Source organism: Manis pentadactyla, chromosome 3 (genome assembly GCF_030020395.1).
Source record: "Manis pentadactyla isolate mManPen7 chromosome 3, mManPen7.hap1, whole genome shotgun sequence".
Taxonomy (NCBI): Eukaryota; Metazoa; Chordata; class Mammalia; order Pholidota; family Manidae; genus Manis; species Manis pentadactyla.
Window position 1 is genome coordinate 23,091,767 of NC_080021.1, and position 26,715 is coordinate 23,118,481.

At 38.7% G+C, this 26,715-nt stretch overlaps 1 protein-coding gene across 9 annotated transcripts in view; it reads left to right on the top strand.

Moving 5' to 3' along the window:
* The window catches only part of ENPP2 (ectonucleotide pyrophosphatase/phosphodiesterase 2), a 98,266-nt gene that overhangs the window by 46,425 nt on the left and 25,126 nt on the right, over window positions 1-26,715 (top strand). For 5 of the 9 annotated variants that reach the window (XM_036876307.2, XM_036876306.2, XM_036876310.2 and 2 more), the window contains exons 9-16: window positions 6,599-6,654; window positions 11,627-11,692; window positions 12,371-12,443; window positions 16,625-16,780; window positions 18,768-18,876; window positions 21,674-21,799; window positions 24,941-24,972; window positions 25,706-25,833. In XM_036876307.2, the coding sequence (XP_036732202.2) occupies window positions 6,599-6,654; window positions 11,627-11,692; window positions 12,371-12,443; window positions 16,625-16,780; window positions 18,768-18,876; window positions 21,674-21,799; window positions 24,941-24,972; window positions 25,706-25,833 (746 nt within the window). The remainder of the gene's footprint in view (window positions 1-6,598; window positions 6,655-11,626; window positions 11,693-12,370; window positions 12,444-16,624; window positions 16,781-18,767; window positions 18,877-21,673; window positions 21,800-24,940; window positions 24,973-25,705; window positions 25,834-26,715) is intronic. The other 4 variants (XM_057497803.1, XM_036876311.2, XM_057497804.1 and 1 more) reach the window with 1 other exon arrangement.

Consider the following 26,715-nt stretch of genomic DNA (forward strand, 5'->3'; position numbering starts at 1 on the left):
AATCCCTATAGGAACATAATCCTAGTGCACACAGTCACTTTGAGACACATAGGAGATGGACAGCAGATGTCTCCATCTCATGTCAACTCTGACTGGGGGCCGTGGCTCCCTGGAGCACTGGTTAGGGAGGAAGGCTGACACCTTCATGCAGTCTACCAAGGCAGGAGGTGTGGGCAGTGTCCATACACATCCATGTGTCTACCATCCCTAAATGATCTCATACCTGGACATGTTTACTGTACTCTATGGGCAAAATAAAGAATTTAAGAAAAAAATGGTAGTGCTCTTTGAGAAAAGGTCATTTGTAATAAAAATTTTCATATTGCACAATCAGTATCAAGGTTAAATATGGGCTTTTCATCAAAAAAAAATTGGAAGACTTCTTGAATGTCTGCAGAAGCATTTCTTCATAGTGGACGTTCTGATTCTGCTGTCTTTATTCAGGTTGGACTCCCAGAAGTCTTTCATGACCTCAGTTATGAGCACAGTGAAATTTGTTTACAGGGTGGATTTCACAAATAATGTTTATGATAGAGGAACATTTTCTGTGTGAATAAAAGGATTGAAATTAGAGCTCTGTTAAATTGTTACTAGTTGGGCTTTTATATTAATTTTGTCATGGAAGCAAACTTGCCTGAAGAACCACAAAGGATATAGGGATAAATAGTAATTTTATCAAATTGGATCACCTTAAGCCAAGTGTTGACATTAGGTTTCCTCTGGGTTGGCATGACTCAGAAGATGAGTCTGCATATTCATTAACTTCTGCAGAAATGAGGCAGAGGGAATGCTGTTAACTTGCCCAATGAAATGAAGTCTCTGTTTCAACTGTTTGCCTGTTTCCTCACTAATTCTCAAAGCTGACACATCTGACCAACTTTAGTCCTTTCCTATGCTGACCAAGGTTTGCAGTAAAACTGATTTGTGTTTCTATTTTCTTGAGCAAGAGGTCACCATAACAGTTCCAAGGAGCCTAGTAGCTATAATTTAAAAACATATTTTATTGAAAGTTGGTATCTAGGAAGAGCATGTGGACAGAAACTGTAAGAAACTATAGTACAAGAGTACTATAAGTATAAATTTCAGAAATTATAAACACTGTAAGAAATAATGAGCTTTAATAAGTATTCCTCAAGCATTTATACCATGCTTTCAGTGGCTTGTACATTTCACAAGATCATCAGTGAAATATAATTAGAAGGAGAATATATTTATAAAAGTCTTAGGTAATTAAATTAAACTCAACTTACTTTTACTGAGTGATTAAACCACAGAAGACATTTCACTAAATAATATCGGGATAAGATTAAATGATGAATAAGAACCACTCATATTAGTTCAAAGTCTAAGAGATGTGATGAGGCAATTGTACAATGTCCCTCTGAAAATTTGAATCTCACCATTAGGCTTTTAAAAAAGCTCTGAGACAGCCACTTAGCAAAGTTGAGCCTGCTTTTTTTTTTTTTTTTTTTTGAGAGGGCATCTCTCATATTTATTGATCAAATGGTTGTTAACAACAATAAAATTCTGTATAAGGGACTCAATGCACAATCATTAATCAACCCAAGCCTAATTCTCAACAGTCTCCAGTCTTCTGAAGCATAACGAACAAGTTCTTACATGGTGAACAAGTTCTTATATAGTGAATAAGTTCTTACATGGTGAACAGTGCAAGGGCAGTCATATCACAGAAACTTTTGGTTCTGATCACGCATCATGAACTGTAAACAATCAGGTCAAATATGATTATTCGTTTGATTTTTATACTTGATTTAAATGTGAATCCCACATTTCTCCCTTATTTTTTATTTATTTATTTTTTTAATGAAATGCTGAAGTGGTAGGTAGATGCAAGATAAAGGTAGAAACCATAATTTAGTGCTGTAAGAGGGCAAATGTAGATGATCAGGTGTGTGCCTATAGACTAAGTATTAATCCAAGCTAGACAAGGGCAACAAAACATCCACGGATGCAGAAGATTTCTCTCAAAACAGGGGGTGAGGTTCTAAGCCTCCCCTCTGTTGATCCCCAATTTCTCACCTGATGGCCCCCCTGCGACTGTGCCTGTCTTAGGTTGTTCCTCCCTTGGGGAATCTTACCCGTCTCTGGCTAACCAGCCATCTTCCGGGGCCATACAGGGAAATGTAAAGTTGGTAAGTGAGAGAGAAGCAATATTGTTTGAAAAGGTTAGCTTTTTACTTCTTTGCAGATTTATGCCTTGCATTTGTCTTGAGGTATCTTTACCACTTGGAAGAATTATGATACTCGGTAATTTCGATATGAGGCACAAGAGCCTGCTTTTAATTTGTTCATCTTCAGAAAGCACTGTTAAAATTGTCATCCACTGTACAACCCTACATTTCTCATACTTTTTTCATGAGATTCCTTTTTGATTATTGTTGCTTTCAAATTGTTCAAGGTAGAGACAGTGAAGAGAAGGATGACATTAATTTAGGAATGAGCTTCCAGGCCAGAGGAACAGATTAATGGGAAGTGCAAGCTATTGCTTACCTCTCTTTTTGCTAGCGAGAAACTTTGCTTTCTTTTTGGGAAAAATTTAGCTTTTCCTTATTCTCTTGTTTCCTTTCTATATACTGCTGTAAATCTGTATTTTTTCCTGTTTTTCCTGTATCTTAATATACTTAGGGTGGGCTCTGCTCACATGGCCCCTTCACTGCTATTATTTAGCCCCTTCAGACTGTTATTTATCTTTCAAGTTTCAGTTAAAGCATCTGTTCCCACGTGACCTTCACTAAATTCCCCCAGACCTGGCTAAGCTCAGGGACTCTCTGCCAGGTTTTTGGGTGGTTTCTATCATAAGTTTGAAATTCTGATAGAAATTTCTTTTGAAATTATTCATGTTTGCTTAGACTGTTGGCTCCATGCGGGTAGGGACTTCAGTTAATTTAATCTCTTTATTCTCAGGCCCTAACCCAGAGCCTGAATACATTTTGGTGTCCCACTGCTGTGTTTTGGATTAAACTGCTCTGCATCCCCAACTGAGGCCTGTTTGCCTGTACTTCATCACTCACCTTCTCCTGGCCTGACTGCCTGGGAAGAGCCACACTGGTCCACAACCTTCACTGCACTTCCAACGCTCACATCCTAAATTTGTTCTGACTATTGAATCTCAGTGACTGACTTACTCCTGCTGAGGTTAGAGCCCCACCCAGCCCTCTGGTCTCCCAGAATTCTATTTGTCCTAGCTGTGTGCTCAAATTTTGAATTCAAAGGAGTAATTTTCCTGCAGAGAACTGGTAGAAAAACTACAATAATAGTTCATGATTTTGAAAGATCTTTTTTGCTTATTTTCTTTTTCAAAACTTCTCCCCTCCTCCCACAGCTGCATACTTTACCTAATTTGAGAAAGTACTGAATTTCACATTGAAATCCTCCTGATTCCAGTGGAAAAGCTTTTTAAAAAATTAAAAAAAAAATTTCTGATAACATATCTAGAAGGCACAATATTATTCTGTCCCCTTTTCAAAATGTAGCCTCTAGGACACAAATATTGAAAACCGTCTCTAGATAAAGCATAGTGATGGAAGAAATATTGAGATTAAAGGCAAGAAGGCCAAACCTGATGTCTTCGCAACTTATTTTTTTTTATTTTTAGTTTGTTTTACCAGTCTCTGAAGAAATTTTTATTACATTTAAATTTAGCGAAATAATCCACATTTCTCTGAATTAACAAGAAAGTAGGAACTGGTGTCTCTCTCTCTCTCTTTCTTTTTATAGCCCCAGAGGCTTCTTTTCACTTTTCTTCTTTTAGACCACATTTTAGTGCCTTTTTTTCCCTCTGTAATGATGAGATTTAACATCCATGTTCTGAAATAAATACATAGGACCTGCAAAGGAACTTTTATAGCTGCTTATGATCTAATTTAACTTAAAAACTTTATGCTTCAGTCTTATACCATTTGCTAAATCTTGACAGATCAGCTTTGTTAGTGCTAGGATTCTTCTGTTTAAGACTTTTAAATACGTTTTTCATCTCAAATATTCTTTTATTTGTTCACTTTTAGCACTGTTCTGATCATGTTCTCGATTTTCTTTTAGAAAGTATGGTCAATGTGACTTTTACCAAGAAGCAGGGAGGAATGTTTTGTTTCTTTTCTTGAGAAGAAATAAAACTATTTATCTTTAAATTGTCTTCATAGTTCGCATTGCTTTTTACAACTGTTTAAATTTTTTTTCTGAATATAAAAAGATTAATTGTCACTATAAAAATTTGGGTAAGTACAGAAAGTAGAGAACAAATGATCCTGATTTTGCCATTGAGATCATTTTAGCATGCTCACTTCTGTCATCTGTCTCCCAGAGCTCTTTCCTTATCCCACCACAAAGACCCCTTCTGGTGATCTTTTCCTGTGAGTGTTACTGAGCTAGAAGTTACTCATAGGGTTTTCTGTTGCCCAGATCATGCCAACATCAGCATGTATTCCACAGTATAACTTTTGAAAGTGCAGGGTCTTCATTTGACCAAATTGCGCTAAAAAATTCCATTAGAAAACTGCAGATGGATCTTTCATTTTATATCTGCCAAATATTGCCCTGTACAACTTCCTTGGAAATATCAAGGCACTGGATTTTCTAGGAAGTTTTTTGAATGTGAATACACTAAGCTTGTGTCTCTGAAATGAAAATAAATATGAAAATAGATCACTTAATATGAGAAACTGGTCTCTTGGGGATCTAGTGTGGTTTTGAGGCACCTGTGGGATGTCCAGCACTTAGTTTGAGTGCATATTCTTGCTAGTAGTGGCGTTGGAACAAGAATGAGTGAAACTCCAGGGCACATTTTGAATCCTGGTTGGCCTGGGGACACCTGGGCATGCCAGAGGTTGTTGGTAAACTGGAAGGACACTCTGGAGCAAGTGCCAGAAGGGTGCTCAGAGCAATCTGAGATCCTTAAGGATCCAGATCCATCCTAGTGGAATGAGGACCCCGCATGTCCCATGTTGACGACATCCGCTAGCTACTCAGACCTCCATGTAGCTGAATGCTCTCCTGCCCCAGTCCTCACTTGCCAGCTGTGGCAGCTGTGATTTTAGGGGATGGAAATTTGAAGAGCCTTGGAATGCTCGCAGAATTCTCCCAGGAAAGCTGTCCCAGACCCTTCTGAAATCATGGTCAAGTTCCTGTAGGTCCCACACCTCCAAATTATCCCTGTCCTCAAAAAACAGCGTTTTTCACTAGAGTAGTAAGACACTCTCGAAATCTGGATACAATAAAACCAGAAAAGGGGCTGGCTGCAATTCCTAGACCATTTTTGCTTTGTTGTTATGACAAACAAGCCACACTCCTTGCTTGCCTCCTAAAGTAGATTTCTTCTTCTGTTCAATGGGACGCTGGCCATCCTAAGCTGTTTTTAATGTTCCTAGAATAACTGGATTATACTTATTTCCATTATTGCATAATAATTAAGATTAAAATCAAGTGTTTACCAAATGCTAAACCACTATTATAAGAATATAGCAACTCATTAAAGCTTAGAATAATCCTATATGCTAAGTACTATTATCTACATTTTGAAAGAAACTCAAATACAGAGAGCTTAAGTAACTTGCTAGAGGACCCCATGGCTGGTGACAGAGACAAGGCCTAAAATCCAGCTTTCCGGGTGCAGAGCTCCAGTTCTTAACTGCTATATCTTCTGCCTCTGAACAGAGGGTTCAGAGGTTCCCCCCCACCCCCCCACAAACTACATGACTTTATTTGTAAAATTCAACATGTTGCCTACTTTGTCCATGTGCATTTAAATATTCCTCAGTTACGGCTCTCATTTTTCAAATTAAAGCTCTTTGACAGTGTGCTCAGGTAGAGCAAAGTATTCCTAAATATTTTATTAAGTTGATAGGGGCATCAATAGCTAACATTATGGAAAAAGGATTAATATAAAACAATACAAAAGTATTACAGTAATAACAATGCTATCTTTACTCCATTGGTGGGATTGTCTCATGTAGTAACTTTTATTTGTGAAATGATATTCAAAATGCCTTAGTGAAATGCTTGGTTCACCTAACTTATCCCAGGAACTTATTCCTAAAATTCCATTTAGTAAAAGGCTAAGTAAAAGATACAAGGGAAAAACCCAGAATAAGAAATAATTTTTTTTCCTTTTCACTCCCTAGTTTAAAACAAAACAGGTCAAAGCTAGGTTGCAAGATCCTGGCATCTGTGTGCCAAACTGGGGTTCTCCTCTGTTGGCTTTCAATAGTAAAGGCAACATATGGTCCACTCCTGGGTCCTTTGATGAGCAGAATTCTGCTGTGTAAGTGAAATATTCAAAACGATGATCAGAAGACAGGTACAGAAGAGACTTTTGAGATGAAATAAGAGTTTTGTTTTTTTTTTTTTTTTAATGCCACTAGAATCAGCAGAGCTTTTGAAAGCTTGTGCAGGCAACATATCGAATGACATTTATGGAAATAATGATTCTGACTTCCAGATGTAAAAAAGCTGCTGCAAATAATGTGAAATTTATGGTGGGGTGTGGGTAAAGTATAAGATAGCTGATCTAATTTATTTTTAAAGCTTTTTCTTTGACCAAAACTGAGAAAATGTTATAAGCCTCTTCTATTTTCTCTGTTAGCTATGGATTACGGCCACCAAGCAAGGGGTGAAAGCCGGGACATTCTTCTGGTCTGTGTAAGTTACCTTTATCAGTGTTTGTAAAATTAGAGTTATGATTCAATTTTTATTAATTCTGAAATTATATTTATAAATTATATATATAATTTATATATATATATATATTTATATATATATATAAAAATAAATTATATATATAATAACTGAAAATATTAATTCAGTTTGATTTCATTTGAGTTAAATGTAAAAGTACTCCAACTTTTAAATATTCTCTGGTTCAAAATAATGTTCTAGGCATTTCTTAGAGGTTTGATCTCCTTCCTTCTTCCCACTGCCTCCTTTCACCCTTCTTCTTTCATCTCTCTTTTCTCCCATCTTTTCTTAAGAGACTATAAGGAAGATTTTCTCTTCTTCTAATCATCCTTTAGATTTTCTTAGCCCCGCTTACAGGTTTTTGGTAACTTACCACATTGGAATGTATATTTCTCTTAGACTATTTATTGCTGTAGTTTCATTGTCATTTTCTATAAATATATTATAACATGCACTGTTTATTTTGGTTCACAACTTTAAAAATCTGGTGTGCTCTCAGACTGCTGATGTGGGCTAGAGATTGGAAATTCCAGACAGGAGACAAGGGGAAGCCTCTGTTTCCATCCCATTTTCCCACTGAACTCCAGGATTTCCCTAATAAGAAAAATGGAACTACTTCTCTTCCCCACAGAGGTGACGGGGGTGGGGGTGGGGTGGGGAGGTTAGTAGTTAATGTTCATAAAATAATCTTAAGATGAAACTTACCTAATAAAAGTGTCAACATGTTGATTATTTTGAAGGCGCCTTAGTAAGAAAAGGAATCTGTTTCAACTTTCATGGGGATTTTGTTCCCACTGAGATGTTCTTTCCATCATTTTTTTTTTTTTAACCACCTAAAGCTGTTTCCATATTTGCTTCTTATGACTTAACAAAAATCTGACTATTCTGTAATAGTAGTGTGCTGAGAGCAATCAGAGGTTCAAATTAATTCAGAATGGTACCATCTATATTCTCCAAATTCAGGAATAAAAGTAGCCTTTTCAGATTTGGAGGACTAAGTTGAAATTTGGCTTTGTGATTTGAAGCTAAGACAGAGTGGCCCCTAAAAGTCTTTTTCCCTTTATTTTTTTTTATTTTGTTATCATTAATCTACAGTTACATGCAGAACATTATGTTTACTAGGCTCCCCTCTTCACCAAGTCTCCCTTTTTTTTTAAAAGAGGTTTTCTGAGTTGAGAAATAGGTATGGGTATGTTAGAAATGATGTGTAAATGGCATGTTGATTTACCCATCTAATCTTACATATTACATTTTTTTAACCCTTGACTGTCATAGATGCTTATAGAAATGATTTGTTCTCTATATTTGCCCAGCAGAATGCAAAGGAGTCAACAACATAATTAATACTTAGTCCCAGCCTTACCCGCCAAAACTGCTGCAGAGCTTCATTGAAAAGGCCCAGTGTTCTGATTTTGAATGGCAATTTTCTCCACCCATTTCAAACCACTTATAAGAAGGTGGCTTTTGTGTGCTCCAAAGATGTCTGTAGTTTTGCCTTGCTTCTCAGACGATTCTTCTTTTATCTCTGTATCCTGGAAATGACTTGGGTTCATTATTTATCTTTCTTTTAAAAAGTCTTTCTTGAACTTAAAAAAAAACAAAACCCATGGTCATACTTCTGGTTATTTAACAGAATATATGTCAAGGACATCAACACATAGTACATTCTGAAAAATTGAACATTTAAAACCAAACTTAAATCATAGACTCTGAAGGTCATCTTTTAAACATGGTTCTATATTGCAACCTAAAATTATTCTTGCGTTTTTAGATGATAGTATTTTGATCCAAAATCAGCCTCAGCAGACGCTCCATTACATTCTTTTATGTCAATTCATGATCAAAGGCAGTAATTCCCTTTATGTATGAGTGTCTGGATTGATTCTAATCCCAGCTCTGCTGCTTAATAGGATCCTGACCTTGGACAAGTGATGTCATCTCTCGGTAAATCAATGTGCTCATCTTTAAATGGGAGTGGTAGTATCTCCATCATAGGGTGTTGTGAAAATAGAATGAATTAACTTTACAGTGCCTAGTAGGATACTTAGTGCATAGAAAATAACCAATAAATGATATTTGTTTTCTTAATCATGTTATCTCTTTCAACCTTGACCATATAATAGCTATATATTTCCTAAGGTAATCTGCTCCCCTTTAACACTAAATGCCTCATCTAGTCTTTTATTTTCCATTCGTCTTTGTTTCTTTTTCCTTCTGACCATGTCTAATGTACGTGGTTCATGACAAGTTCTATGTCAGTCAGTGATGGTGAAGACAGCTGCCTGAACCCCATTTCCCCTCCAGTTAGACATACTCCCTTTGTACTGTCTCTGCATTGTATTTTAAACACTGATGGCTAAGGGCCATTTATTTTTTTGGTCACTGAGATTTTTTCAAAAAGATAATGTAGAACTTCTAGGAAATTTAGAGATCACTTTGTCTACCTCCTCATTTTCAAGGTCAGAACACAGGCTTAGAGAGGTAAAAGGTTTTTCCCAAGGCCACACTTAGGATGGATACTCAGACCTCCTCCGAAGTTCTCATCTTACGCTCTTACCACACACACACACGTGCCCCCTGTCCTGCTCACACTGAACCCTGCCCAGAAAATGATAATCACCTGCATATCTTCCTAAGAAGAGAATGGTGACTTCCCTGTAATGGTTTTTTTAGTAGGAGTATCTTATATCTTTATTGATATCTGCACGATGCATGCTTTTAAGAAAAATTTCATGAATGAGTGTGTCATCTCTGTAGGCCTGTGATTTGGGTACATAATGATAAAAGCTAACATTTTTCTAAACTCTTGGGCAGGCTCTCTTCTGAGTGCTTTATGTATATTATTTCCTGTACTCCTTACAACAACCTTGTGATGAGATAGATACCATTATTATCTTCATTTTAGAGAGACATGAAAGGGTTAAGAAACTTTCAAAAGTCTCATCACCAATATATGCTGGAGTGAGGATACAAACCCAGACATTCCTCCCTCAGAGATCATCTTTTATTTCCTGCACCTTAATGGTCAAGCACCCCATGTAATGAAGGTGTTAAAGGGTGTTCATTCGGAGCTTGATACAAATTCTATTAGCCTGTAGTTTTCGATTAGCATCATGTTAGGCCTTCAGAGTCCACTTTGACTTAAAACCAGGTACATAAAATAAAGCAGCTTGTAGGTAGATAGTGAAGTAAGGTAAAATGAAAAGGCTATGGCATTTGCTTTTTTTTTCTTTTAAGTTAGGAAAGAATTCAAAATATGTAATTATTTTGTTCAGATACAGGGGAGTCTAAGGCCGAAGAATTAAATACCTTAAGCGATTAGCTGGGTGTTGCTATGCCTATTTCTAACTCAATTATAGGATACAATAAACAGGGTCACATTTATTCAGTAGCATTGGAATTTGTTTAAATTAGGACTCATTTTATGGTTAACACGATTTGCTGGGCTGGTAGGATAGTTCCAGACAGAGGGAGTCAGAGGAATGACAACTCGCCAACCTTCAGAGAAGGCTGGAAGTTGGTGGGGGTGGGATGGGGATGGGTGAGACTGATTGATTAGAGCTCCTGCCAACTGTAGCTTTCCCTCGTGGCTCTGAAGGTTTTTCTCCTAGCTTTCTCTTCCTCACATCCACCAAGAGTGAAAGTTTAAGTGGCCCACCCAACATCCTATGATAAATTTTTCATTAAGTTTGTATTTTAGAGCAGTTTTAGGCTCACAGCAAAATTGAGCAGGAAGTACAGATTTCCCATATGCCCCTGCCTCCATACATGTGTAGCCTCCCCCATAATCAATATCCTGCACCAGAATGGTGCATGTGTTATAAGTGATGAACCTACATTGACACAGCATCATCACCCAGAGATCATAGTTTATGTTAAGGTTTATTTTTGGTCACAGTGATTTTTACTAACCACAATTAAACTTGGGCTTTTGTTTGACTTTATCATGAACATACTCTAATGTCTGATCTTTGATGGGGGAGGAGAAAAGCATGTTGTGCTCCTCGTTGGGAAAGAATAAGCAAATTTCTTCATAAAGACATCACTCAGCTTATGAGCCTCTTCGTGTAACTCAGCCCAGAGTACAGTGCTATCAGGCAGCTGAGAGCTCTCAGAGCGAGTGCCAGATTTTGGGTAATTATATTTCAACAGAGGAATGAGACTTAAACACAAAAGTCATTGTGGATGAAGATCATACCCTTTTTTCAGTCTCATAATTATGTGTGCCTATTCTTGATAGATTTTTATAGAGCTAGAAGAGAATTTCCAGATTACCTCCCCTAACCCCTTATTTTATGGAGAAAGGACTTCAAGTGTCAGATTAAATACTGTTTGGAGGTAGAATAATAGCTAATTGTGATCATTAATAAAAATAAATTTTTTGGCACCTACTATGTGCCAGGCACTGTACATGCCCATTCCTGTCTTGTCTCATTGCATCTGTACAACCAAGCTGTTCTGTGTGCTTTGCTATTATTTTATTTTACTGATGAGTAAACTGAGGCCCAGAGAGATCAAACAGGCCTAGAGGTCAAGAGAGGTCATACCACCAGCTAGAGGCAGATTGGAGATACAAATTCTAGTCCTTTTGTGGCCTCAGTGAATGGTTTTACCTACCACAGGGCAATGATTCTGAGCATGGGGTCCTCTCTGCCCTTAGGGAGTCTCTCTGTTCAGCAAGGCAGGTTCTTCATTTGACTGTGAATCAGAGTTTCCAGTCTTCTCTTCTGTGGCAGAGGTTGTGCAATGTAATAAGTTGCAAATGGAAATGGTAGTTTAAACACTAACTCAAAAGAGGAACTTTTACTACAACGAAGTGAAAACAGATGGTGGTAAATAGAGAGCCCTTGGCCTGGGTGCAGGAGCAAGTACTCATCAGGCTGGAGTTTGTCGAAATGCAACCTATCATCATGCTTTGCTTGTTTTTACCCTACAGGGTCATTCCTCATGAGCGGAGAATATTAACCATACTGCAGTGGCTCAGCCTGCCAGACGACGAGAGGTATTTGTTTCTGTCTCCCTGACTTACCCTCTTCTTTCTTCAGTACATTTCCATCTTAGGTTAGAATTGGGTGAAAAACTAGATGGACTGTGAAATAGAAGCACTGTGCTTCTATTTCACAGCCAAGGTTTGGTTTTAAAAGCTTTTGCGGCTTTAGCTGTAAGCATAACATCCTTAAGAGGGATACAATGGATGGAGGTTACTGGGGACCATGTAATTACATGGATTACTATAGCTATTTGTCCTGGCCGCTACATCAGAGTTTGAGGGAGTTCCTGGCTTTCATAAATGAACCAGCATCATCCCAAGGATTAGGGAAGCATTAAAACTGACTTTTCACTTTAATGGAGTTCTTCTTTTAGACTACGGATTGCATGACCCATGTGAATTATCCCTGGGCTCTGCCATCTTCAAAATCTATGTGTTCAGACTTTTCTTTGTGACTTTTGATTCTTGAAGGTGGTACCAGGCAGTTCTCACAGTGGGGGTGGTATAGGGGGCAGCGGATGTGGGAGCAATAGAAAAAAAACAAGGAAGAGATGTTTTCTATGGTATTGGTAACAGTGGTTGGGAGATTAACTTGAATTGAGAGCATTTTAAAAAAATGTGTAGGGATATTGGATATTCTTTGTTGTGTGTGGTTTTGGGGAGATTCTGAACCTTCCAATTTTCCCGTAGGCCTTCAGTCTATGCCTTCTATTCCGAACAACCTGATTTCTCTGGACACAAATATGGCCCTTTCGGCCCTGAGGTTAGTAGTTGATCATCTGCCTGAGGAGTACCGGTGTTCCTGGGCTGCCTCACCTACTGACCTTGTTTCAGGATTTGTACGCAGTCCCTTGGGGTGTTCATACCACAGGTTTATACATTGTCAAAAAATTATAAGACTGAAAACATTTTTAAAAACCTTAAACATACCTGTTTCTCTTACAGGAACTTCATTTCAGATTGATTTGATATTCAAACATATCCTAAACTTGGTATTCATGGGAGGGGTATATTCCAGCCCTGCAGGCATCAGTCAAAGGTGAAGGATCAAGGGGGTTGGCATTTCCGGTCACTGGGACAGGACTAGAAAGCACTCGGGAGATGAAACCTGAATTGCAGCTCCTGTAAAACGATTCGGCAGTTAGAAGGGTAGGTCAGCTAAGTAGCTCTTAGCAAGTATAATTAAACAAGTACATGTTACGGCACTGGATGCTGTTTCATGTGATAGATTCTGGCATAGATACATATCTATGAAACCATCACCACAACCCAGAGTATGAACATATCTGTCACCCCCAAAAGTGAGATTCTTATTTGAGAGAAATGCGCTGTTGAATGAATGAGTAGTAGAGCAGTGTTTATCAAATATTTGGGCATTTTAGCAGAAGGCAATCTGTAAAGTGGTACCCAGTATATAACTTCAGATTCTGGAGGAGGGAAAGCAATGGTTGTGTTTTATTATGTTTCTCTTTCATCTGGAGATGGGAATCTTCCCAGCGTCATTTAAAATGGGATCTTCCCAGATCATTTAAAAATATGGCATTTGTAAATCTAAATGTTCTAGTATTTCGAATGTTTTCCATTTCTCTTTCTTGTAAGGGTCGTGAGGTCTACCTCAACATAATAAAACTTGATTTTGGATGAGAAATTGTTTCAAAAACTTTTTGTTAATGGAAACTGCCTCCCATTCTCTAATAGCCTGTGTCAACACTGTTGGTGATAATTAAGTTCACTGTCAGCTTAAGGATGAGTAGAATATACAGAAAAGTCTGTATTTCAGTGTTCTTGAGCAAAATGCAGCACATCAAAACAAAAGCAGCAAAAATCAAGAAGCCATAAATATTTCTGGATGCTTCAACATCAGTCCAGGGGTGAATTTTTAAGCACTAAAAACTAATGGCTATGCCAAACCATTCTTAACTTGCCTGAAGTCATACAAGTCTGTTGCTCTTTTTCCTAACCCTTTGATGTTTAACCAGTGTTGCATGATTAGGAAACCCAAATGATAAAATGAGATGAACATCTTGCATACATGAAACACAAACCTTATTCCTGTCAGAGCAAGCATGGCTATTTTATCTTTAGAATGACTTTCTTTGAGATGAGTCTAACATGAACAAAAGGAAGCACATTTTATTAAAATGTTTTAAAAAGCCCTAAGCAGTATCATGTGCCCTATTAAAGGTTCAACTTTGTTTGGACATAATATCCCCTAAACAACCCTGTGTCATAGGCAGACCATAGGTCTTTTAAAAAGGAGGCTTATATTTAAAGAGGTCTGGGGCTGCTCTCAGCAATGAACGTTCTTTATCCATGAATACCTCTCGGTTTCTGATACGTGTAGTTCAGTTACACCGACCACCTTGGAAGTGTGTGTGTGTGTGTATTTTAGTTAAGAAATAAACTAAAGAATTATTTAAACGTACTAAGCAATAACAAAGGAAGCATAATAGAGAAGGCTTTAACTTGCTACTGTAATGAAGGCTCTATGTGCAGGGTTGCCTATAAATATACAGAGATTTTTTTCCTGTAGTGTTTTTGAATTAAGACCTGGAAGTAGTCACACTATGTTCTTTTTTTTATTACTATTTCTTGTAACTGGGGTATTCTCATGTATCTATGAAGTAAAACATTGTTAATTAGTTATCTTAGAGTGTGTCTTCAATTATGGTAACTTGCTAACCTGTTCACTTTCTTTTGGTTAGGAAAGAAATATTTTCAGATTTCAGCTATTTCTCATTGGGTTCCAGGAATCTTATTTTTACTGAAAGAAAAACAAAGCAGTTTACACTTAAAAAAAACCAGAACCAAAGCAAGCCATTCTCTCCTCTGTTGTAGGCTGATTGGTTTGTGTACCTATAGATCCATCATATACATTTATTGTGCATGTAAATATTAAACTAGTTGAAATATTATTTTAAAAATCAGCAACATGTTATCTTTTATGTCTAAAGAGAAAATATTTTGCATTCGAAGTTTAACTGAAATGATTCTATCAGGCAAAATGTGTGCTACAACACAGTTGAAATCTTCACTTCATTTGCTTAGTATTTGAGTATATGGTTTTCCAGGACTATTGTTAAAAGCTATTAAGTGAGATCACCAACACTGGGCTACTAGCTGCAGGAAATGGTATAATGCTCCTGGTTTCATAGTGTAATGGTGAATGTTCAGAAATATGCTTGCTTTTGATTATTGGCACAATCTTTCTCTCTTTGACTTTCTGTGCTTTCTCTGTGACTCCTCGTTCGGCTGCTCTTCCAGGCCTAGAGGCAGAGCTTTGGCTGGCTAGTTACTACCTTCAAATGGCAAAGTATCCTTCTGAAAAGCAGGAAAATTTGCCCCTCTACCTCCCATCCTATTAATAACTCCAGGCTAAACCTTCTAAAGTCAGACTAAAGTATGGCTGGTCAGTGAAAACTTAGCTTTCATCTACCTCTAACATTCGAAGAAGGAAATACATGCAATATAATCCATTGGATGAAAACCCATTTTGACTAAATCCTGTCTCTCCCGCTGCTCCCCTAACCTGCTGCAGTTGGACGGGCTCGCCTTTGGAGTCCTCGCAGTGTTGAGGTCTCTTGCAAGTGGCCGAGAGTCTGATCGGAGACTTCAGAGCTAGCAGAATGTATTCCATGACCATGAAATCGGAAACCCTCTTTTTCCTTTTGCTTCTCTTCTCATGGAGAATTGCCTAAAACTAGAAGCATTTAAAAAGCAAAAACAAAGCCAGAATCTGTGGGGCTGTGTCTTTCGATCGCTCTGCCGAGAAAGAGAGAGGATGAGAGAAATGGAAGTGCCTTTGCAGTCGCTTGCTCTGGAACAGTGAAATCGCATGGCAGATGGCCTCCTTTTTGGATACACTAACATCGTTCCTCCTTCTGCCCCTTCCTGCATCTTGAATGTCTCTCGGAACAGTCCCACCGAGAGAAATCAGCTAGGCAGACGACAGGGCTTGCTGCTTTAATTCACCTTTGCACCATCAGCAAATCAGGGGCCCTGTTTTTTCTAGCCTTTTCAAGTCTCAAAAGGTTATCTTCCTTACTCAGTTGATGTGTCGGCCTTCACTGCTCTCTAGACCTTCATGCAAGATCCACAGTACTGCTACTCCCCCCAGAAGGGGGTTTCTGATGGAAAGAATTTCACTAGATTCTTTCTTGATTTGTATACCACAGGAAAGAGTCCTTGATAACTTTTTACATTTTACCTGATTTTAAAAGAGAAGTTTTAATTATACAGTCGTGTTTATGGTTATCTCTTGGCTTAGAGTCCTCTGTACTGGAAATCTAAATTATCAGTGAGAAGTCTGTCTCCTGCTAAAAGTCCTGAGTTGTGGAAGTACATTTGTGACCAAGGAGGATTGCTTATTACTTACATTTCATTCTGTCCCTGGTTTTAAAATCTTTTTTTCTTGATTCTTGCCAATGAAGGTGACAGTTGCTTTGATATGTGGGGTGGTATGAACAGACACCCATCAGATTCTGACTTGGAACTACCTACAGGAATCCCAGTATCCCCCTGAAATAACCAAGTGGCTAGTATTCTATTTAGTTTCCAGCTGGTATATTATAAATGGTGAGCTTTTCATAACCAAAGACCAGTCTCTCCCTAATGCAGGAGTTATGGAATGCAGAATTCTATGTCACCTTCAGGCATATCCAGGAGTATGCTCCTCAGCCAAAGGAAACCCACACGACTAGGTTCTCTTAAACTGTATACTTGCTCTCAGTGAAGAAGTGTGACAGCAACATCAAGATGGATTTAGGAAACTTCTCTTTATAGAGTTTCCTGAATCATCCCTCACGCCAATTTTTTCTCACTTAAGGAGGCTTAGTTTTTCTAACTAAGACTCTGCTGACCCCAGATGGCAAAGTGTGAGCATTATTATTTGACCCAGAGGGACAGACGACTTCTGAGTCCAGACATCTCTATCCGCCAGTACAGGAGAGTAGTTATGGCTCACCTCTTACTCCGGCTAAGAGACCTAAGAGGAAGGTTACCCCTAAGAGGAGACAGGAAAGACCAGTTGCTCCTCCAAAGAAAAGAAGAAGAAAATTACATAGGATGGATCATTATGCCGCGGAAACTCGACAGGACAAAGTAAGTTTATCTATTGTTCCAAAGCTTTGTGGCGGGCAGGTCTAGTTGAAGGTTTCCTTCCGTGACTTGGTTTGAAAATCATCCAAATAAGTTTGAGAAAAACTCTGGTGCATCCTCCTTGGCTTTGAATCCAGACGAATCTGGTACTTGGAAGGTTAACGTTGATGTGAAGACCTGAACTTTCAGCAAGACAGGAAATAAGAACCTTCTATTCTCTTGAGTTAGTTGTTCTACCTTTGGTATTAACATGAAGGCTTGAGCAACTGTTAAGAAGGCTATTGGTTTTGCTTGCACTTATTCACAGAATTTGTCACAATACTTAGTAGTCTTGGTTGTTGAGAACAACCCAGCAAGATAGCCTCAAAGACAATGTGAATTAGAACTCAGTAGAAAATTGGCTTTGGTTGGTTGTCTGTACCTTCATAGTTCAGAAAAGGTCTTAGGTTGTAAACAATGGAATAGCTAAGACAGTAAGAAAGACAAAATGATAGAGTTGTGTGGGTTTTCTCATGGAGATAGAGTAATGTTAACTCAACTCTTTGCTGCCCATTCAGAACAGCCTAAAGGTTGTTAAATTTCCTGAAAGCTTCACATTCCTCCAAAGCACTATCCCATTTACGATTGCCTGAACTATTCACTAAGAAGCAGATTCTGGATTTTACCTGAGCTGTCTTGAATAAAGGAAAATAAGTCACTGCCAAGGATTGACATATATTGTGCAGTTGGTGTTTCTTTGTCTAGGCAAAGGTCTCAGAAGAGAGCATGGTTTCTTAGAAGCAAATATCACTTAGTTTCACATGTTAGTCCCTTCAGATTATGCTGCATATATCATTCTGAAATTTTCATTTGTGCCTTATTCCTTGGGACAGAGTACTGACTCTTGTCATGGAGAAAAACAAGTTTGCACCTGATTTTACCAAATACATGATATGAGGAAAGGTCTTGAGTCATCTGAGCAGATGCTAATGTAAGATAGTATGTGTTTGAGTGAAAAATGATACACAGATTCCTTCTGTTCCTATTTTAGTCAACTTGGGTGTATGTGTGTGATTGTGACTGAGTTGTAAAATTCATCTAAAGCTCTGTCAAATGTTTATCTGATGAGGTGTTTCTTGAAAATCTTCCCATTGCACAGTTAGGGATGAGGATGAGAGGGAGGCAGAGCCTCTAGCTTGTGGGAGCACTCATGCCATTAGAAACTCCCATTAGAGGCAGAAAAGTGAGAGATGGATTATGTTTCTTACAGTTTGGAAATGGACTTCAGAGAACTGAGTTTTTGTTTTTCATTAGACTAATTAAGAAATCTTCCAGAACACACTCAGTGGTTTACTCTAACTTAGGGCTCTTATTTTACTCAAAATCAGCTTGAAAGGGACAAAACTGAGAACCAGAAGCTTCTTTTATTAAAAAAAATAATAATAAAGGTTCTTTTTTTAAGTATCCTTTTAATCTCAGAAACTGACAGTTTTCTTTGGAACATTAGATGGATCTCATTACATTATGATATTCTAATTTAGCATCCAATGGAAGGTTCTATTTAACTTCAGAACTGCTTTTGATTCACTTAGCTCCATCTTCTTGCCATAGTTCAAAACCTAATGTGCTTTTACCTAGGAAACAGAGGCTTAAAACATCCATCTGACTTTCTGCTCACTCTCAGAATTCATGGATTTAAATAACACTTTTACATTTTTAGGAAGGCCACTCTATCTTTATCTCTCTAAAAAAAAAATTACCCTTAATATTTCTGATATTTTTATATCAAAGAATCTTGAAAGCAATTAGATGAGGAGGGGTGGTATGCTCTTGAAATAATACAAATGCAAGTATTTACCAGATGTGCATGAAAGGCAGGCAAATCTCCTTAGACAAAGCTCTGCCTCTGGGCCTGAAGTTTTCTTCCAGAACATTCTAGGGGTAGAAGATCTATAAGAAACGGAAAGGAAACCAAAAAAACCCTTCAGGACTAATTAGCTCCTTTTTCCAGATGACAAATCCTCTGAGGGAAATTGACAAAACAGTGGGGCAATTAATGGACGGACTGAAGCAACTAAAGCTGCATCGCTGTGTGAACGTCATCTTTGTTGGAGACCATGGTAAAGCTTTGCTTTCTCTTTGCTAATAGGATAGATACATCCATGACGTTTCTGATGGTGCTGAGGAAGGGAACCCTTGTCCTTACAGTCCCAGGCTGTGTTCTTCACCTCCTTCTCTCTTTCTTCAGGATGGGAAAGTAATCAGGATATGACTCAAAAGTAGAAGATGACTTGAGATGACCCAGGGTTTAGATGAGCCAGAGTTTACTTCACTCAAACCAGGGACTTCCTGTATCTTCCTATTCTTTGCACAGGGGAAAAAGCCCTTCTACAAAAATCTGTCTCTTATGAAAGCCGGGCAGACTTTAATTTCTTGTGATGGTAATAGCTTTCTCTGTGAATGTGACATGTTGGGTGATAATACCTTCTCTCTGCTATGCACATCCCCAAAGGAGCCCACAGAGTTTATGTGGCTAAAAAAATTAACTGAAATATTGTAAGTAGGCAGAGACATAGGATTCTTGTCAAATTAGTGACAAATAAATAAAATGATTTCTCTGCATTCACTCAAAGAATTCAAGACCAAAATGAGAGGAACCTGCTTCAACAGAGGAGGCTGTTAAAGGCAAGAAGCAGCAACTTAGGAAGCAGGTTTTCTAAATCACTGTATGAAGTAGGAAAATTTGTGACCACTTTTTTGAGGTGACCAAATGCATCATAAACATCATATGATTATAGAGCTGGAGGGGTGTCCTCAGAGAGCATTCTTATTTCACAGGTGTGCAGACTAGAGCATGTCTCCCATATTCCAGAACTACCAAATTGAAATAGTGACCATGGACTATGGGGTTTGGGAGAAGAAAGTTGGTTGATTCTTTGGCAGTTCTGTTAGGGATGGCAGGCAGATCTCCTAGTTAAAGCTCTGCTCTGGGCCTGCAGTTTTCTTTTCAGAATGTTCTAGAAGATCTATGAGAAATTTTTAAAAAGACAAACTCTGGGACTAACTTACTCTTTTTCAGGGAATAAATGTGACCCTCTACAAAATCATGCTCCATGCATTTGACTTTGTGGAGAGCTGTAGACAAGACAGAGTATTTGGAACATGTAACAGAACTTGATTCAATTTAAGTTGCCCAGAGGTGTCAAGAGCATTTGGTCACATGCTGGAGCCTGGTGTCTAAGAAGTAGATGGGTCCCACTGAGTCACATGCTGGATCGTTGTAAAGGTCTTCGATAGCCTAAAACCTTGTCTTACCAATGTGCAGGTTTCTGAGATGAATAGACTAATTTGGTTTGGGGAAGCTACAGAATCTCTTCCTTAAAAGGCAGTATGGTGTTTCAGAGCCTGGGCTTTGGAGTAAGGTTGAGTTTCAGTGGAGTTCAAATTGCACTTGCCATGTAAGAGCCATGTGACACAGTGTATATTATGTGGCCTCTCTAAGCCCCTTGAGTTCCCATTCTTCATCTGTAGAGTGGGAACACTAAAACCACATGGAGTTAGTCTGGAGGGTGAATGGTGATGATGCATGAGAAGCACTTCGCATTTGGCCTTTGAGAGCAAGAGAAATGGTTCACCAGTGGGGTGGCATAAGTAATTTTCTAGAAACTTAATAAGTGGAATATCCTTCTTGGCTTCTGTTAATTTATATTTGGAGACTTCTGCTTTCTGGATTAACATTGTACTAGAACATAGTGACAGTTTATTGTTTTTGTATTTCTTCCTGAGAGCATAAGTGTTAAAAGGCAAGATATATAACCTTTGTGCTATATTAGGGTGTGTTTTTTTCTTTCTTAATTCCAATTTGAATATTTTTAAAAAGGGGGTCTTAGTCTGGGATCCCAGAAAGTAAAAATTTGAATTTCACCAGGTGTGGGCCACTCTGGGTTATATATCTTTATTCCAAAATCTTAGGACATCCTTTACAGAATCATCACCTATTTTCTCCCTCTTCGAGAATATTCATATATTGGATTGTACCTTTACAGTTCCATGTCATCTCATAAATTCTGAAATGACAGTGAAGGTCTCTACTGGCCTCCACAGTCTGTGATTCTAAGATTTGAGTCTGTTTAGGTTTTATTTCTGTTTTTAAATGTTGGTCAAGAAACTTTCCTTGATGGGGGCAAGAAACAATTCTTGGGGTGGGAGGTATATTTGTTAGTTTAAAAAATTCCCTCCCTAGATCCTTTTTGCATTCTAGTTGCTAGCTCTCAGCACTGACTGACGGCATTGTTTACAGCTTCTTTTCAGCATCGTTTTTTCAGTTTGGGTGGTCGCTGGGGCTCACATTTTTCTTTCTCATCCCTTGTTGCCAGTTATTGTTTTGTCAGTAACATCCAAGGCCACCAGCTGAGAAAGAGTGGGCACTGGTGATTATGTACTCAATTCAGGAAATATATTAGAGGGAGAGGTAGAAAATGATATTTTGTAAAAGAGAAACAAAACTCTGTATTCCAGTTATTCAGACAACCCCCAGCTGTGAAGGGTTTGAAGCCATCTAGGATTTTTTTTTTAAGGATAGATCTTTTCCATAATGATTGTAGATGGATTTTTTTCTTTTAAAAAGATCACGGTTACTTCTTTTGTCTTGTTCTTGCTGAATGACTTAAAATGGTAATGGAGATGATGCATTTTTCAACCCTCTAGTGCTGCAAGCTGATAGGACTGAATCAAAGTCTGGTGGAAAGATTATAGAAGGAAGCACTAAAAACTTAGTCAAGTTAAGAAATTTCAAAAGAGAGGGATCATCCCATTAAGTTGTTAAAAACAAGTAAGGGAGATGCGTGGATGTTATCTTCAGTGTTAAGAGTTTTATTTTACAATGGCCTGCAAATACTTTCTTCTTTCTCCCTCTAGGGATGGAAGATGTCACGTGTGATAGAACTGAGTTCTTGAGTAATTATCTGACTAATGTGGATGACATTACTTTAGTGCCTGGAACTTTGGGAAGAATTCGATCCAAATTTAGCAATAATGCTAAATGTAAGTTAATTCTTAAATTACTAAATTGCAGGAGTGGTAACATAGTGGAGTAGATAGGGCTTGCTCTCTGAAGCTGGAATACTAGGCTAAAAATCCTAGCTTTGCTACTTAGCTGAGAGACCTTGAGTAAATCATTTAAACTCTAAGTCTCAGTTTTTTCATCTGAGAAAGAAAAGGGGATGATGATAACAGCTGCTATGTAGAATTGCTGTGAAAATGAATCTACATATATGGCTTAGAATGGTTCCTGGCACATGATAACACTATATAAATATATGTTCTTGTTTTTAATCATGTACAAAATACACTTAATGTGACGCACGTGTCTAATGATACACTTTGTTTAGAAGAGAAGAATTTTTCAACAAGAGGTTCAAGCTTGCTCTTTAGCTGAAGCTAGGGAGGCTGTGACAGCGTTGGCAGAACCGCCCTCAGACCCTGAACATTGAAGGGGCCTCTTCACCTTTATAAAAGTGGTTGACAGAACCCAGGAGAAAAAAACTATTAAGCCCTTGGGAAGGGGCAGCTGTTCTGAAAGATTAGAACTAAAATAAACAGGAATAATCTCATCACCTGTGTTTTGCACATTCAGGTTATGATACACCCCTACCAAGAAGGGGCTTCATTTGTAGACCAAGATGTTTCAGGTGATGCCCACCTCGCTTTTGAGAAGTTCACAACTTTACTGGAGAAAGGCTGCATTTGGGGGAAAAGAAGTCCTTTAGAATTTTTGGCCTTGGGAATAAGAAACCATTGGCACCAAGTGTAAAGCTTTGGAAAATTAAATATTTCCCAAACTCTGTCCTTGAGTCACCACAAATGGGAACTGTTCCAAGGTCAGCTCTAGGCAACACTGTGAAATAAACAAAGCGGCGGTGGTTCTGCCTTTTCTTTTCCATGCCGTCTCTGTCCTCTGTGTCCTTCCCTCTCCTCCGCTCACTTAAGACAGGCAGGCCCTAGCCAGAGACGAGATGCAAGTCAGTAAGGCCCCTCCTGATTTAGTATTTGCTTTTGTCTACTTTGAAAGGTATTTCAGATATCAGTAGATGTAACAGGGAGGTTGTTTTGCAGGGAAGAAAAACTTTTCTGGGGTCAACAAAATAATAGCTACCAATAATTAAATATTTTATACTTTACAAAACTCTCGTATATGTGATTTCATTTTGTGAGAATCAGTAGAGTGGGTGTTAGCAGCACTAGACAATGGTGGCAGGATTCTGGGTTCAAATCCCAGCTCTGCCAGGTGCTCACTCTGTGACCTTGGGTGAGCTACTCAAACACTCTGTGCCCCAGTTTCCTCATCCATAGCATAAGGATTGTTGGAAAGATTAAGTGAGAGTTATCTACGTATCACTTAGATTAGTGTTTTGCACACAGTCAGTGTTGGCTATGGTGATGATGCCTTGTTCACCTTAGTACTTCAGCTAAATAGGTACACAATCTTATTTAACCCATCCAATAGCCCTGTGTGACAAGCATTATTATCCCCTTTTGCAGAAACTGGGGCTCAGAGAGACCTGAAGTAACTGGGTAGACATATCACAGCTTTAAGTGGCAGAACTGGGATCTGAACCCATATTTGCTGGTTCTAACCACCACGCTGTGCTGGGGACCACTTCCCCTCATACAGCGTGGGAGCTATTAGAATGCAGGAACTGAGTACTTCAGAACTGAAGAATTGGTGTTCCCAGTATGGACTCAGGCATCTGTTTTTTCCTAGTAGTTCTCTGGGATTTATCTGAGCACAGGATTGCCCTGTGCTATTTATTTTTCTTCATTATTGGAGAACATGAACTGACTCTGTTTGGTCCCTTTAAGTACAGTGGTGAGGCCTCAGAGTGCAGAGTTTCAAAGCATGGCTTGCTCAGATTGCTAGGCCCCAGTGTGCAACTGCCCACTGGCTTAGTAAGAGCCTACCTCCCAGAGTTGCTGTGGATGACCAGAGAGAAAGTGCCTGCAAAGCTCTCAGAGAGACACTGCTCATGGTATGGACACCCATTATTGCTACCATTAGTACTAATTTGCTTTCCATTAAAAGATACAACTAAAATTTAACCCCAACTTAAGTAGGAAGGAATCCACATTTTAGCTTTGGATTTCATAGCCTTAGAATTACAGTTCTGAAAATTGTTTTTTGAAGTGTGTGTATTTATACTCCAAGGCAAGCTTATTCATGGATTTCAAGAAATATGATCTAATATTTATGTATATTTATTAACCGATATTTGTTGGATGCGTACTCTGCCCCGGGCTCCAGGGATACACCAGGAGATGACGCAGGCGCGAGCCGCCCCCTGATGTTTGTATTCTAGGGAGGGCTGCATCATGGCAGCTGGTATCTCATCTGAGCACCTCTTTCCTTTTCTGCTGAGTCTATAATTACGTACTACAGCAAATTTTTTGAAAACAAGAGAAAATCCAACCAACCTACAATCTCCTCTTTCTCCCCACACCTCCAAAGGGGACCTTCAGATAATATAATCCTGTCCACAGTTTATACCCAGCCATCATCTGCATAGGTTTGCTTTTAGCTAGTTCAGGATATTGACTAAAATATCCTTTGTTTGCTGGTAGTGCAAAGAAAGGAGGTCCGTACATGTGTGTGTATCTGTGGCTGGAGAGGGGCAGCTTATATAATTAGATCCATGATATTACTGAGGAAACAAACTCCCTTTAGGAAAAAATGACTCAATGATTTAGAAGATTCATCTTAAAGTGGATGATGACTTGCTTCAAAGATCTGCAGATGAATAGGAAGTTACATTAAAAGCCCCAAATACCCAGTTTAGTTACTGATGTTAAATTGCAAATAAGTCCAGTTTCCAAGGGGCCATTTGGGGCAAGTTAAAGAAGTAATTTAGCGAGCAGTATCTTGGTGCTCTGGAGGGAGGGATTCCCCTCCTGAGGAGGCCTGGACTAGCAGGAAAATTTAGCACAGGGATTGTTAAACCCACTGAGCTTTCATCCAACTTACTGCATTCACTCATACAATTTGACATGTATTTTAAACAAAACTGAAAATGATAGCCCTTCTGGGAGGGAAAAACGAAAGAAGGCATTGAGTCTCTTGCTGCAACAGTGATTTCTGTGGGTGGTTATTGTCATCTCTTTTGAAATCTTTTTCCTTCTGTCTTTGAACAGATGACCCTAAAGCCATTATTGCTAACCTCACGGTAAGTATTTTAAGTCACCAGGCCTCTGCCTTTGGAGTAGCTTCCCCAAGCTCACCTCCTGTGTTCACCTCTCTTGTGGGGTGGGAGGAACATATTCCTCACTTCCCTGCCATCCTGTGAATTTGTTTCTCTAAGAGCTTTTGAAACTGCTGGACTGTGGACAGCTGTAGCCTCCCTGATGGTCTCAGCAGTGATACAAACTGAGAATATTTTATCTTCCCATTGGAACTGAAAAGTATTGATTCATGACTGAACAAATCCTTACTCTATCTGAACCAGATCTGCCCACCACCACCCTGTTCCACTGTCCCCCCCATCCAGGATAGAGACATTAAAAGTACATGAGGATATGTATAACCACATAGGCCTGAACATACATTTTCCCTTCTCAACCAACCTCGTATCCCTTGACTTGAAGCAGTTAGGAAAGGCCTTGAAGTTTGAGTGCCTCTTAGTGATGGTCTCACGAGTCAGGAATGTATCTTAAAAGTTCCTAAGCCCTCTCTAACAGTCTTCCATGTCATCCTCAAAGTCATCTCATCCCCTTTGAACCTACTTGTTTTCAGCTCAAGTTATTTGATAGGGGAAACAAATTCCATTTATTCACTAGCTGTCAGCATTTTGTTTGGCTTAAAGAAAAGAAAGAATTTCTTCCAACTTTCCAGAGAGTGAATACCTAGGACGTTTTCTAGAACACACACCTTCTAAAGTCCAATTCCCACTTATATTGCAGTGTAAAAAACCAGACCAGCACTTCAAGCCTTACATGAAACAGCACCTTCCGAAACGCCTGCACTATGCCAACAACAGGAGAATTGAGGACATCCATTTATTGGTGGACCGTAGATGGCATGTTGCAAGGTAACCTGGGGAGTGGCTATTCCTGGGTCTCATCTTTGTCATACCCTCTTAGGCAACTAGAGTGCTGTAAAGCCCTTAACCATCATAAAAAGAAATAGCATTTGGAAATCTCACCATTTCCAAAAAGTTTTTGGAATCAGCCCTGAGACAACGTCTCTTTTTTTAGATCTCAGCATCTTGGTGTTTCTCTGTAGTCTCTCAGTGCATCTCTGTGTGGTCTCTCTCTTTTTTATTTCTTGAATTCACATCTTACCTTCCATTCTTGTTACTGGAGCAAGTCAAAGGTATGACTGGGCATTGCCTTACCATTCTGGACTGATTTGGTCTTGGTTGATGAGACATAGTCTCTAGCAACATTTATAGAGGAGTTCAAATTATTCACTTATCTTGAAATCTCTGTCACTGTGGGCATGTTTGTATTGCCTTAAATATTTCAGATATTTACCCTCTTTTGAGCTCCGTTATTTAAGAGACTATTTCTTGCTCTCAAATGTAGTATAGAATGTGTTGGGAAGCTCTAACCATTTCTGAAGAGTTAATCACTCAAGTTTATCCAGATCTGGCAGCAGCCCATCCCCATTTACTCTTGCTCTGACTTTCTCCTTAAGAAAAGTTTTGTGAATCAGTCTATAGTAATAATTGGACAACTACTATATGCACTCTAGCTAGTACTTTAATGAGTTTACAATGGAGGGAAAATAATGAGAAGACTTCCGTCCTTATGTCAATATGGAACATCTGGAGAGACACATATGACAAATATATAAATATCCTACTCTAATTGTCAAGGGGATGCATAGAGTTAAATATGTAGGAATATGAAGAGAGATGTATGAAGACCAGAAATCATTGAAACCATTTAAAACAGATGTGGAAAGTCTT